The sequence below is a fragment of the Andrena cerasifolii genome, chromosome 16 (assembly GCF_050908995.1).
Source record: "Andrena cerasifolii isolate SP2316 chromosome 16, iyAndCera1_principal, whole genome shotgun sequence".
Lineage (NCBI taxonomy): Eukaryota > Metazoa > Arthropoda > Insecta > Hymenoptera > Andrenidae > Andrena > Andrena cerasifolii.
The window spans coordinates 10,175,088-10,188,745 of record NC_135133.1 but is presented as its reverse complement, the minus strand read 5'-3'; the positions used below and the strand labels follow the sequence as shown (position 1 = coordinate 10,188,745).

Sequence of the window (13,658 nt, the reverse complement as noted above, 5' to 3'; positions counted from 1 at the left end):
GAGCTGGACGGTGTTAATTAAGCGAATATTCGAGCGTGAATCTCTTTTTTCTCCCTCGAACGGCGGGAAGAAACGGTACACGCTTTCGCAGCCGTGGAGCCGCACTCCCGACAGCCTCGAGCAGGATCCGAAGCCTCGGATCTGTGTAAACGTCACTCGAATATCTTCTGCGAATTAAGCTTCGAAAGCGATCCTCCTTAAATCATTTGGATACGAAAACGATGGAACGGAAACTCTTGGTATCGGAGCGTGAAAATTTATCCACCTTGCATCTAAATCGAAGCGAGCTATCGACAGCCACCCCTCCAGCATCCATTACGCGTTTAAATAATTTAAGCGAGCCCCCCCCCCCCCCCGTCGATGCCTCGACGCGCGAAGTCATTATTAATGTTTCTCAAAGTCTGACAGAAGCTGGCACTCTCTCGGGACCGTTTCTCGCCCAGACCTCGCGCAATCCGGCTAAAAATTCCCTTCGAATCGGAGGAGAATCAAGGTGTCGGAAGTTTTTCGATCGGAGCCCCCCGCTGGCTGCCACCGAAGAGATAATGGCGAAAGTCCGGCTGGGGAAAAAATGTTTAATCCCGTGAAAGGGTGCCTCGGCTTTTGAACCGTGGCTGAAACCAGATCAAGCCCGAAGCGCTCCTCTAAACCGTGCCAACTCGCCCAGGATTGCAGCTACACGAGGCGATTATATTAAAATTTCATGGAAATGGAACGTCGCGGATAATGACGCAGAGACTCGAGATTTATGGCTCGATTATAAATACATTCGCCGCGCCGAACGGATCTATTAACGATGAAACACTTAACGTTTCTTTCAATAAAACTATCCGGAATGAATTATATACACCCCCAGCTTCCAGACCGTTTCCATACATTCCCCCCAAATGAAGAGTACCTAATTGAATCTTCGGAATGCACAATGGGATGACCGAAAAAACGAACGCGCATTCGTTGGATTTGCGCGATACGGTCGATCGGCAGCGATTCGCAGCGGATTGGCGGCTCTTTTAATTCCCCTGTAAAACGGATTATCGCCGTGGGCGTTGTTATTACGGTATTACGGGAAATTATCCAGGGACGCGTGTGTCCAGTGTTTACTCGCCGGCCGTAACTCAGGATCGAATTTCGCGACGATAATCCGCTCGGTGGCAATGCAACGCTCGGCAACGCTCCCGGCGGAGCGCGAGCGGGCTAGGAGGTGACTCCCAACGTAGGAGAGTTCCCAGACACCCCATACATCGAGGGGGACCCCTGTTATCTCTTATATTAATCGGGTAAACGAGGGGGAAGATTTATAGCGACCTCAAAGAATCCGAAATCGCTGCGAAGGTTTACCCCGCGCGCCTCAGCGGGCCGCCGTTCGTCTTGCTCATCCAGAAGCTAGGTTTCTGCTGAAACGGGGGATGGGAAATTAGCCCCTGGGAAGGCGCACGAAATTATCGCTCGTTACCGTCCCAGCAAAGGCCGCCGTTTACCCTCTCCCCTTCATCCGCCTTCTTTTCGTCCACCCACTGTTTGCTCGCGTCCGGTCCCCTTGACCCCCGCGAGAATTTAAATTACGCCCGGACTCGATTTTCCCCGTAATTTTTTCCACGTTTTCACCGGCAGCCAGCCGTCGACCCGGCCTCGGCGTTATTAAGACCGAGCGGAGGCTAACCCAGATCTCGGATCTGGAAACGAATCTGCTGGAAATAATCAATCCCCGCTCCTTTGCAGGGTTGCTAGCATATTTCGTCGCCCGAGTCACTCTGGAACGAGGTAGGCAAGTATTTCGTTTAAAATTGGGACGTGATCGCGCGCCGTTCCCAGAATTTCTGCATGGATTCGCGCGTTTAAACGGCGTCAAAGGATTGCTTCGCTGGCAAATTAGATATCGGATTTAATATTGGAATTTCGGGTTACCCGTCGCCCGAGACAACTCGTGGCTTTGATTCCACGCGAGCGGACGGTGCCTCTCGAAAACGAGCGCGTTCAGTTGGAGGCCTACAGTCGCGGACAGGCACGGGGGTGGCTATCGAGAGCCACAGGCAAACACAGTCCTTCAAAGAACGACTCGCCGGGTCCATCTTCACGCGAGGCGAACCTGCTTCCCGTTTCTCAACTTCTGTCATATCAGCCGCCGTCGAATGGGTGCGAGCAACCACCGCCGGCTCCTTCGCCTTCCGTTCACCCTTTCATCCGCCACCCCCCCAACCCCTCCCGGCTCCGAGAATTCGAGCGTCGCCAGCAATAGCCAGGAAATGAAATCCCGCAGCGTCTGCGACGAAAGGAGAGAGCTCGCGGGGTGGTGAGGCTACCTACCACAAACATTTTGGCGCGGATGTGGCCGCAACGGCGCGAGATGGACGAGCGTGTTCCTCTGTAATGTCCGAAACATCGAGGGATCGGGGGAAAAAGTCGCGCAGAGGGATATGGTGGACTGGAGCAAAGGGAAATTTATTCAACCTACATACCCAATTCCACTGTCGAAACGGAGGAGGCTCCTCGGGAAAGCTACCTTTAATTAAAGCGCGCGCTACCATCGACCTGCCGTTTAATTCGGGGGATTTTTAAAATAAACCGCACCGTGCATGAAACGGCGGGATTACGAGGATTGCGACCGCGACGCTTTCGGCTAGGCCCTCGAGCATTCATTACAGAAAAAATGGCCCAGCGAGGAGAGTTCTGCCTATCGGGAGTATCCTCGTGGTCGGATTTAAATTTTCTGCTGGGAAGCTTGTGTTTCATTTAGGAAATGTTCCTTCGTGGCAGGATAACATTTTTAAGGGAATTAGGCAGTCAGAAAATCGATTTTTTATTGCATTTTTCGAAAGTACCACCCTTCCTCAGTAAAATGCCGTTTGGTTTATGTTAAAATTTGCAAAACTAAGGATTTTACAGCCAAAAAGGTCGCCATTTGTACAATCTTGATTTTTTTTCTTTTCAATAGGTTCAGGGCAGAATGGGACCAGACCAAGTTTTAATTTCAAAGGACAGGTCACAATTCAATTTATTACGGCCAGAAGCACTGCAAAATTACAGCGACTCCGGAAAAAAACGCTTACACATCAGATGACTGTAGCGTTGTCATACATACGTATATATTATTGAAATAATTTTTTTTTACTGTTTATAGTATTAATAAACATTACCCAAAAGTACTAGTCACAATTTCTGTTCATCTCCTTGTAATTAATTCGCAAAAAAATAGTTGATTTTCGAGCGATCCGACTGCCTAGTCCCCTTAATTTCAAAGTGCGCGAAACGGCCAATCTGTTCCTTGATACGAAAGAGGTGCGCGGGTTGGTTGTGGGCGAAAGGACGTTGCCGCGATCGAACGCTCGAAATATTCAGCCGGGACAGTGGACTGGAATTCTCAAGTAGAATAGTGGAACGGGGGTGGAGGAACACTGCGGCTTATTTACACACGTGGAACGAGCCACACCCCCGTTTCACGCTCCGGAGATCAATCCTCGGATGCAGGAGAGCTTCAGCGAACCGTTTGTCAAGCAATCTCGCAATCAGGCCGCAGCTATGATTCGCAGACAGGCCGGAACTCAATTACCCCGGCTGCTGGTAAGAGGAGCAGAGGAATCAATCCCTTCGATTTGTTTTCCAGCGGCCCCTCGAGCCCCTTCAATGGAGCCCCGAGCAACACTCCTGTCCAGATGGAGCCGAGCCGCGTTATAATTACGTATTCGAGTCGCGGGATCGCGACAATGGGAGGGAAATAAAAGGAAGCGCCGCGAAGAAACTAAGCGGGGCCGAGGGAAGTGGAGGAACTCCTCGGCTGGGAAGGAAACTTTCCTTCACGGTTTGGAACGAGCCCTATTGACGAGCAGAAGAGACGAGACGAGCTCCAACGCTCCATAGGAAATAGATTACGCGAATTTCCGGGGGCGTAACGCGATCAGAGAGTCCTGTTCTGCCTCCGTCCTCCCCCTCGCGCCTACAACCCCCGGCGAACTATCGCTCGATTGCACATCTCACCGCTCCAATCCCTACACGCCCGCGAGTCGCGACTTCGCCGTCTATGGAGCGCGAGGAACTCGATAAAAGACCTATCCTCCTGCGCGCACGAAAATTCCCGCAGATAACGGGCACAGCGGGAGTGACGTCTCCAAGGCGGTGTCGGAGCAGTGGAGACGAGAGACGTTCGAATAGCCTCACCCCTCGGCACGGGGTGGCGAGAAGCGGGCTTGGTAACGAGCGATGCTTTCTCCACATGCGATAGCGTTATGCTAGGCTTGGTGGGGTGCCAAACTCCAAGTTAGATGATGTTCGGAAGCCTCGAGTGGCGGAGATACTAGCTCAGAGTTATAATTATGCGAGCGCGGTGTTTAAAAGGAAAACAGAGTTCAGGAACGGAGTATTATCGCGAGCCACGGCTTGCACGCGCGAATTCGAGAAACGGCGAGTCGCAGCGACTCCAAGTTGTAAAAGCCGGCGATTGTTAGCTGACACCACGCGCCAATTCTCTAATCTTCAGCTACGATGCACGCCCTGTCCCAGCGGTTTCCAGATTAAAATCCACGTTCTTGCTATCTCGCGGAGGACCACGACCGTCCGGCGTCCCGCGTAACGGCACCTAAAACCGCGCGATCTCAGATAACTTACATCCGGGCGAACCTCGGGGATCGGTTTCGGGTCCAGAAGGCAGGAGGAGCCGACGGTCGACGCCGTAAATAGGCCGATTTATCATCGCCGATCCAGAGAGCAGCCGCGTCCAAGAGGGCCATCAGCGTGGATGGGGCTCGCTATTCCCCGCGAAATCTTTATTGAAGTCTAGTATATTCCGTCGCGCGGTCGTTCGATATCCTTTTACGAGGCGTTCGATCTTACTCGAAATTACGGGGATCCTGGCGGATCCTGGCGCGGACGTGTTGCTCGCCGCGGAAAAGGGACGAGCACGGACGTGGTCGAGATACCGCGCCCGCCTCCTTCTCTCTGTCCGACTCGAGCGATATCGATATTCCACGTGCCCGCACCAAAAGGGTTTCCAACGAGAATTCCTCTTTATACCCCTTCGCGGCTGGCCCTCCGCTATTTCCTTGCCTCCTGTTCGCTGCGCCCGCGCCAGGATCCAACTTTCACTTTCGAGCACCGCACACGCTGCGAGTCTGGACCCCGGCGAATTGGATTAGCGAAGTTTGTCAACGCTCGTTTCAAAGGCACGTTGCGCTGGACCAAGTGGTGCGCGCCCTCGGTGAACGGTTTAAAGGGGATTGCGGGCTTTCTCGTGGAATTTGGAAAGAAAGGAGCCCCGTTTCGTTGGAAGTTCCAACCAGAATCCATCGCTGAATAGATCGCGTTGATAGTTTGAATTTGTAGTTGAGATTCCGAGGGCAAAAACGCGATCGCGGGGCAGCAGAAGCTGCGAGCAATGCGAGGTGTGTTAATCGACTTACTGAGCGTGGCGTTGTTGGCACGTGACTGGTCGGTCTGCGACCTGAGCAATCGCAGCCGATTCAGCTTGCTTTGTTGCTGGTCCAGCCTGTGCTTCAATCTGGCGAGTTTGTCCTGCTGTGCTGGCTCCTGAAACAGTAAACAGCGCTTGGTGAACACGACGAGCGCGACGGGCCAACGTGAATGCGGCCTAACGAGGAGGTGGACGGAAGAAAGGATCGTGGCGGAATATTTCAAGCCGAATAAGAGGGAACCCGTTTGTCCCTCTCTATGACATTACGCTGGAGAACGAGCCCGGCTCAGTTTGCCTTGTCTTTTTTATTAATGCGACTCGCGAAAGGGTCAACCCCGAAACGAGACCAACGAGACCCCTTCCCCGATGGCACGGCGACTCTCCCAGCCTCCTCGACGAAGCAGCAACAGTCTAAATTGCTGCAAAAATGGTGGAGAGTCTTGCTGCCAAGGGACGAGCGAATATCTCCCTCGCGGGGTTACAAATTCCTACGTATGCACCCCAAGTCAATCCTTCGGCGACTCTAACGACTCTTTCTTCTACTCCACTGATGCTTCCACTCTCCTCTTTCTCGATGCTTTCACGCGGCCAAAACGCTCGGGAGCCATTTACTTCGCTCGTTACCGATCCTCGAAGCTTCTCCCTCTCGGAATCTCTTGCCGCCACTAGATTCCAAGGAGGGAAGGGAGAAGACAATCGCGTCGTGTCTTTGGCTATCGCGACACGGGCACGGACATATTTCCGCTCCAATCTACCACGGGACGAGGGTTGCAGAAGCTCAAGGGGCATTAGTTGACCCGAGTCCAGCAATCCAGCCGTCGAAATTACCAGCAGCCTTTCACCGCGGAAAATAAGATCTCCTTTCGTTTCCAAGGGGCATTGTCGGTCGTTAAAAAGTCCCCTCGGCTTAAGGGAGAAGCTGCTCCCCATCGCGGGGCGGAACGGAGCAGACGTAAGATTCGCCAGAGGCTGAATGGAACTTTCCATCTTCGGTATTGAGCTCCCATGTGCTCCCGTACCCGAGATAGAGCCGTACCAGGGAGGATTAGGTCTTTCAGGTCCTCGGAAATCCTGCCTGTCGCGGGATCTACTATTACGTCGAGACGTTCGCGAGCTCGCCAGAGATCCTGGGCGCGTCACTTTCCGCGTATCTTCGCTTCTTACTGTTCCTATAGCGAGCTCTCTATCCAGATGTGCTGATGGAGGTCGTTGGCTCCCGCGACGAAGAAACAAAGCAGAAATAGGTGATATTTTCCTGGACTGCAATGCGCGGCAAAGTCTGAAAGCTTCCCAAGCGCAATCGGTACCAGTCGCGTGTTCCTCGCAGAGTCCTCCCTCGATCCACGCAAGCAACCGTCTAGCAATTTAGAGAGACAACATCGAGCCGGTCGTGATTGCCCCTCGCCGTTCTTCCAACGCGGAAGACACGCGCTAACGAGCCATAAAACTCTGGCCGATTGGTTTTTGCTCGAGCAATTAGCGGTCAGCTAATTCGACGCGCGTCGGAGAAACTGGCGCAGCCAGTTCCCTGGGAAGTTCATTTAAATAGAGCCGGCTAGTTTTCCTCGCGACGGGATGAAGCGTTGAAGTCCCCCGCTGCCACGGGATAACGCGATCAGCCAGTAGTATCAGCGAGCCCGAGATTACTCGACCCACTCGATATAGAGAGAGTAGGTATCGCAGTCGTCGCTTAATCTCCTTAATATCGTGCGAGAGGAGACACTGAGCTCGTTACCCCCGAGGATCCTCCACATACTCGGCGAAGGTTAAAGTAGACGGGACAAGGGGCCTTGGCGCTTCGCTCAACTAAGTAGCTCCTGAAAGGGTGCAGGCTAAGCGAATCGAGCGGCAGCGTCGATTAAGTCCCGCTTAATAATTCGGTGGTCCAAATTCAAGCGAACGGAATATACTAGAGGCGAGAGTCCTCCAGAAGATGCAGCCGCATGCTTATTCTTGCAAGATTCAGAGATGCACTAGTGGAATGGTCTAGATTCTAGACTCTAGGGTCTAGGGATTCTGTTTCGCGGTATAATTGTAGGAACTCGAGCGCTGGAACTTGAACTTGAGACCTTTGGAGTCCCGCTAGTGGCGCCTTAGGCACTCAAGAATTTCAAAGCCGATTTTCTCAAAAACGAAGCGCGATATCAAAAAATATTACTCCTTTTTCTAGACTTATTTACTTGTTAGGAGTCGAAAAGAAAGAGTAACTTTTTTTTATATCGCGCTTCATTTTCGAGGAAATCGACTTTAAAATTCTTGACGTTGCGTCCAGTCGCGTATAGGTAAGCCTACCTTTAGCCACCCTCCTTTGCGAGTCCCTGTTACGAGGGTTCCTGATCCCGCATAATCGATCCACGCGTTCCTCCACGCGAAAGACGTTGCAACGTGTTCAAGGCCAAGGTCACAGCCTGCAAGGTCAACCTAACGGTAGGTACACTGACTGGCCTCGCGCGTATTTTTCGCCGACGCTTCGGTTTTCGCGCGTCACGCGGAAGTGAATGACGCGGTCGGAGCCACAGCAGGCTCATCAATGGCGCGCGATTATATTCGCTGCTCCGCGCGGGCATCGAGCACCTGCAAAGCTGTCTGAATTTCTTCTCTCCTGGACCGCGACCCCTCGTAAATCACGGGGCGAGCAAACACGACTTCTAAAATTCCCAACGCAGCTGAACGCCCATTTACGACACACAGAACCGTCACCGAGGAATCAAGCGTTGTTTCACGACTAGCCGTAAACCGTCCGGCCTAGCTTCCTAAGCAGATTTGCACAAGGTGCGTCGTTGCGAAGCGGGACGACACGGTTCGGAAGGGGCAGAGGCTGAGGGACCTAACCCAGGCGCAATTTAGAGCCACCGAGGTCTTCTCTGCGCTCGGAGCTTCTAATCGAGAGTTACGAGATCCGCCGCTGCTCGGGCCAGCGATTATGCATTATTACACGCGGCGATAAATTTCTAGGGGCAGAGCTGGCGCGTTAGAATTTCACCAGGAACGACCCGACGGTTGGGACACGGTCACGAGGACTCGAACGCGGAGTCATGAAGAAGCCCTCGGTGTCTGCACTTCGCTCTAAATTGCCCACGGTAGATGCCACCGCGAGGTCTACGCCGGTGGCCATTCACCATCGGCGATGAGGATCGTCCGCGGGATGACGGGGCTGAAGGGAACCGACGGTTATCCGGCCAATAATAGGCATAAACTGTCCGCGAGTCCGTCATTACATTGAATTATTCATGACCACGGTCTTTCTGATCCTTGCTGGACGGAAGCTCAGTCCTCGCCGGGGATTCCGAGATACACTGGGCACAATATGCTCGATGGAAATCGAGGGGACGTCGAGGGATTTTGTGGCCCAGTTTCCCGTCTTCGATCGGGATGGTTAGAACAGCGATCGTGTTAGTATCAATCGGACCTTGAATCTCTGATGAAGTCTAGAACGACTTGGAACGTTTTAGAACTTTCTGTGGTTCAGAAGCTGGGTTTGAGGGAACCAGACTGACCAGTGGATGCAGAAGCAATTGGATTGGCGAGACGCGTCTGTACGGTCGAGGGATGACGGAAACGGGGTTGATCGGCGGGCGGAATACGCATCGAGGGAGTGGAGCAAGGCTGAGGGACATCGCTGGAGCTTTGTCGAGCAATTTCCAGAGTGATTTCCGCGTTTAGGTGGCTGGACTGGGCTGGGCTAGGTTCTCTCTCACCTGTGCGCCTCGAAGCACGGCTAGACGGGCCTCTCTCTGCTCCAGGAGGCGCCTCTGCTGGGCAATTTCCCGCTGTTGCCTGGCCGCCATGCTTTCAAGCTCGCTCAGCACCAGCACAGCACCACCCCCGCCCACTGGTAACTGAAACGAAATCAACAGAACATCAGAGAAACCAGTCACAAATATCTGTATGCATGTATGTACATCGAAGTGGTCCGCATTCACCATGCAAGCTGACATTTATTCAGCCTATCCGCGACTCGAGCTTAACACGCCGGCCCTTTTTCCGAGGTACCCCAATGGACTGCCACAGCTCGCCCAGTTGAAAAGCACCAGCTTCCCAGCTGAGCAGTTACCAGAATCTCCCGAGGAGACTCGTCTCCGACAATGCAGCAGCGTGATAATCGGGGTTGCACAATAAAATGGTACCTTGGTCGATGTCGCGGGAGGCAAGAGCGCTCTAAATGTCAGCCTGGCATTTCGCAACCGAGGCGGGCGCACAGGGAGGAGAGAGAGAATCCCGGCGGATTACGCGATTTCGCGACTCGCCGGCGAGAACAAATGAAATAAATGGAATAAACGGAGGAAGGGGCTGCAGCGGCGTAACGCAGGAGAAAAGAAAAAGCGAGACGGACAGTGGTAGGTCCGGACTCGCGAGCGCTCGCAGTTCTTTTTGCTTGACCTCGTGCACCATCTGGAGAGGACCGGCCGCCGATACCAAGTAGAATCCCAAGGCCGACCTGGCCCTTCGAATTCCACAGCGACAAGGACTCCTGGTAACCTTCGTGCGCGCGTCAACGGGAAGCCGCCGAGCGACGGATCCTCCTGGCACCGCGTCTCTTCGAGTCCCAGAAATCCCATCGAATGGGAATCGAACGAACGCTCGTCAGATTCAGATCTAGCTTACAGAGTGCTTGGATTACAAAAAGATGCCCTCGCCAAGGTCTCCGGGCAAAGAGACCCCCATCAGCGTTTCGCCGGCGTCTATCAAGCTTTTATTGTAACCGTTTGCTCAGCCGTCCCGTTTCCCTATCACGAAGGTGCAATTTCGTAATTAAACGTACCCTGGGGCTCGTATCGAAGGAATTGGATCCCGAGCACGCGGCCTCCATTAAAATTTCAATCTCCCACGCGTTCTCCTTAACGAACGGCTGGCTGGCCAGATGGGCGGCAGTGGGATCCGTGGAGATAAAATTTCTGCTCGATAAATCGGCCAGATTCAGCTGAAAGTGGAACGCGAAACGTGAAGCGCGCTCACCGGTAACCCAGATAACGAGCGGGCCCGAGGAGGACGAGTTCCTTCGTCCTAATCGCTCCTAGTCCGAGCCACCGTACACCTGGCCGAGCTTATCGCTTCGCCCCGCGTGCAAATTAATCCTGGGTCTTCCCTGGGGCGAAAGCTGGCGCAACATGAACCGCGGAACCACCTCCAGAATTTATAATTTACAACGAACACGCGCGTTTTATCGCGAATCCCTCTCCGCTCCCCTGCCCGCGGAGCTCGGCACGTTCGATTCTCTATGTTCGCATGCGGTTCAACGGTCGCCGACGAGGGTGAAGTATTAATTGCAGGTTGGTTTCTAACACCCACCACTACCGGGGATTTATCCGCGACCAGGGAATCTCGGACGCTTCGCTGGCTTTTGTCAGACGCTTCCAAGGATGCTCCGAGTGCGTCTACTGCGGAGATCGTTAAGGAGAGAAGCTTATTGACTTAATCGACGCAAGCGTTACTGACTGGCTACATTCTGCTCGCGGCGAAAGTTGCGAAACTCTTTTGCGCGAGCTGGGTAATTACCGGGGAACGAGACAGCCTCCATTGTGGAGGATGACTCGCGGCCAGAAAATTGAGGAAACTTCCTTCTCCTGTTTCCTCTTCCTCTTTCTGGCCGGCGACTCTTACAGGATTTTGATACAACTTTATTCCCCTGAATTCCATTACCTTCCACCTGATACCTTCTTCAATCTTCCAGGCTTCAAGTTCCGAAAGATTGAGCCCCACTTTTAACATAGATTCCTCCTAGTAATCTTTCCCCGGAACAACGCGCATGCTGCACGTCTTTAACGTCAACCACGCGTCTCCACCGCTGAAACACTGAAAATCTTAGCGATCACAGAAGTGACGTCCTTAGAACTTCCCACCATCCTCGTCTCCGCGGTGCTTTAAAAACTTCCGAGGGGATCAAGTTCGAGCCGCGCGCGGATTTCGCTCGGCTGCAGACAGCTGAGCAACACCTTGCAGCGCGGACCGGTTGCGCCGACTTCCAAGCTTAATCAGCCCAAAAGGGGAAAAAGGATTGAAATCGGAGCAGCGAGGTGCACCGAGCGCGAGCAATAAAGTACCCGGAGGGTGAATAAATAACAGATACTCGATCCGGGTACAAGACCGCGGGAGGAGGGCTCTCCAGCGCGGCTCCCTCGAACCCACAAATTTCCTCGCGCTGAAACGCGCCTGACTGGCCAAGAGAGCGCGCCAGTTTCTCTCGGCCCGGTCGGTCCTCTCTGCTCGTAAATAAACATAGGCGGTGGGATCGAGGCGAAGGAAACGATCCGGGGATGCTTTCAATCTGGCCTGCTTCCGCGCGGCTCCTTTCCGCGCGTGAATTATGAAGGATGCGCGAAAACGGGCCACCAAGTGACACGCGACGTGGCTCCAGCGATCTTATTACACTGTCAGCTGCATTCTGCTAGATAAACGCGGAGATTTCTGCTCTACGCTTTACCTAATCCACTCACGACTATGCAAGACCACGACTGCGATCTTGTACCACGTGTGGGGCTCGTAGTCCAATGCAGCACAAAACTTTTGCGTTTACCCGCCGTTATCTTTCCAACTTTCAATCAGGGATTCATCTCCAAAAGGTGTTGGGAATCTCTACTGGACCTTCCAGTGTCTTAACTCAAAGGGATCTCCTTTAAATCCCTTCGAGCTCCTAGCACTGCATTGCATAATTTCATCTCTTCCTGGGAGAAGATTTTATCGATAGGAAGCAGCGTTCTCCTATTTTTTACAGGCAGCCGTGTTCAGCCGCGCTCAGCCCTGTCGCGACTCAAAACTTCCATTCTTACCTCGGGGATTTATATTAGATCCCGTCGAGCTCCGTGTTACTTCGCGTCCAATAATTTCCTTCCATCCTACCCCTCGGGGGGAATATTTTCCGCTAAAACATCATATTCCCTGAAGCAGAGCCCCCGCCATTTTCATCGCTGCTGGTAGCCACGTTCGTTCCTGTTCCCGGAGAAGCTGAAACTGCTGGCTTTATCCTCTGTTCCTTAACCCAGAGGCTCCGCGCGAAGAATCCTTTCGGGCTGGTTACGCTTCGCGGCGAATAATTTGCCCGTGAAAAGCTACAGTATTTTTATACGGGAGAGCTGGCTCCTCCATATTTTTAGCGCTCGATGGATTCCGAACGGTGAACGCGCGTGCTGGTCCCGTTGCCTCGCGCTGCGAGCGAGATTGCTGGCCAAGAGATTGCTAGCCCTGAGGAATGGCGAGCAGCCCTAGAATGGACGAGGGAACGGCGTGCGGAGGAAGTCGCCTCGAAAATTAGTTGGGTACAGTCGCTTCTTGACCATCTAGAGGGGTGGTGACTCGCCTGCTCTTTCACTTCGCACGGATGCGACACCCCGTGGCCTGAAAACCATGAAAATCACAGTGGCGACGCTCCATTTCTTCGGAGGAAAAGTATTCTAATTTCCTGCTGGTTGGTTCGCCAGCAATTTTCAGCGGGGCGTCTATTTCCAAGGGCAGCTGCTCGCACCCCCATAATTCGCGGGGTCGCGCGCCAATTTCGGCTGCTTCTTACGACATTCGATATTGCATTCCTGGCGTGCTGCTGCATTCCCAGCCGTCCACCTCAATCTCTGCCCCCGGATCATTATTTATTCATTTGTTTGGAACGGCCGTGCTCGCGGGAAACGCGCGGACGCGAAGAAAAGGAGGCTCTGAATTAAGTCGATTCCCCTCTATACAGTCTGGTAAGCGGAACGGCGCACGCCGAGGGGTTCCGACCGTTAAGACCAATTAACTTGGAGTATCCGGGGATATTAATAGACCCGTTAATACACGTGGAACGAGAAAAATGTGAATAAGGAGGATAGTTGATCGGTGGATTCGCGAGCGGGTAGGTTTATAATGAGCGCGTTCAGGCGATTCAGGATGGGATTACAATCGCAGATCGGTTCTGCTCACTGTATGGCGAAATAGGATTACGGTGGCAGATGGTCCCGTTCGTTCGGTAATCCATATTCCAGTGGCTATTGCAATGACAAATAATGTTAACAACATTTACACTAACCGCCCAGTACAATTTATTATTAATTATGATCGATAGAACTCGAGATATCGAGCAATTAGTAACATTAACGGGCGAGGCCTGTAGTTGACACAAAAACTTTTATAAGAGGGACATCTTCTGTTAAAAATGTCTTGTTGAATCTTTTGCAAAAATTTGCCTCCTATGAACCTCCCGCCGCTATCGCGCGAGATCTTTACCATCGTGACATTTCAAAAATGTTAACAATTAGCAGGTTATGGTTGAATGACAGCCAAGTGACAT

General features: G+C 52.8%; 1 protein-coding gene across 6 annotated transcripts in view; it reads right to left on the bottom strand.

Annotated features, from left to right (window-relative positions):
• Nucleotides 1-13,658, bottom strand: part of LOC143377749 (uncharacterized) — an 88,706-nt gene that overhangs the window by 13,370 nt on the left and 61,678 nt on the right. For all 6 annotated transcript variants that reach the window (XM_076829407.1, XM_076829409.1, XM_076829404.1 and 3 more), the window contains 2 exons: nt 9,100-9,240; nt 5,391-5,517 (listed from right to left, as the gene is read on the bottom strand). In XM_076829407.1, coding sequence (XP_076685522.1) covers nt 5,391-5,517; nt 9,100-9,240 — 268 coding nt within the window. The remainder of the gene's footprint in view (nt 1-5,390; nt 5,518-9,099; nt 9,241-13,658) is intronic.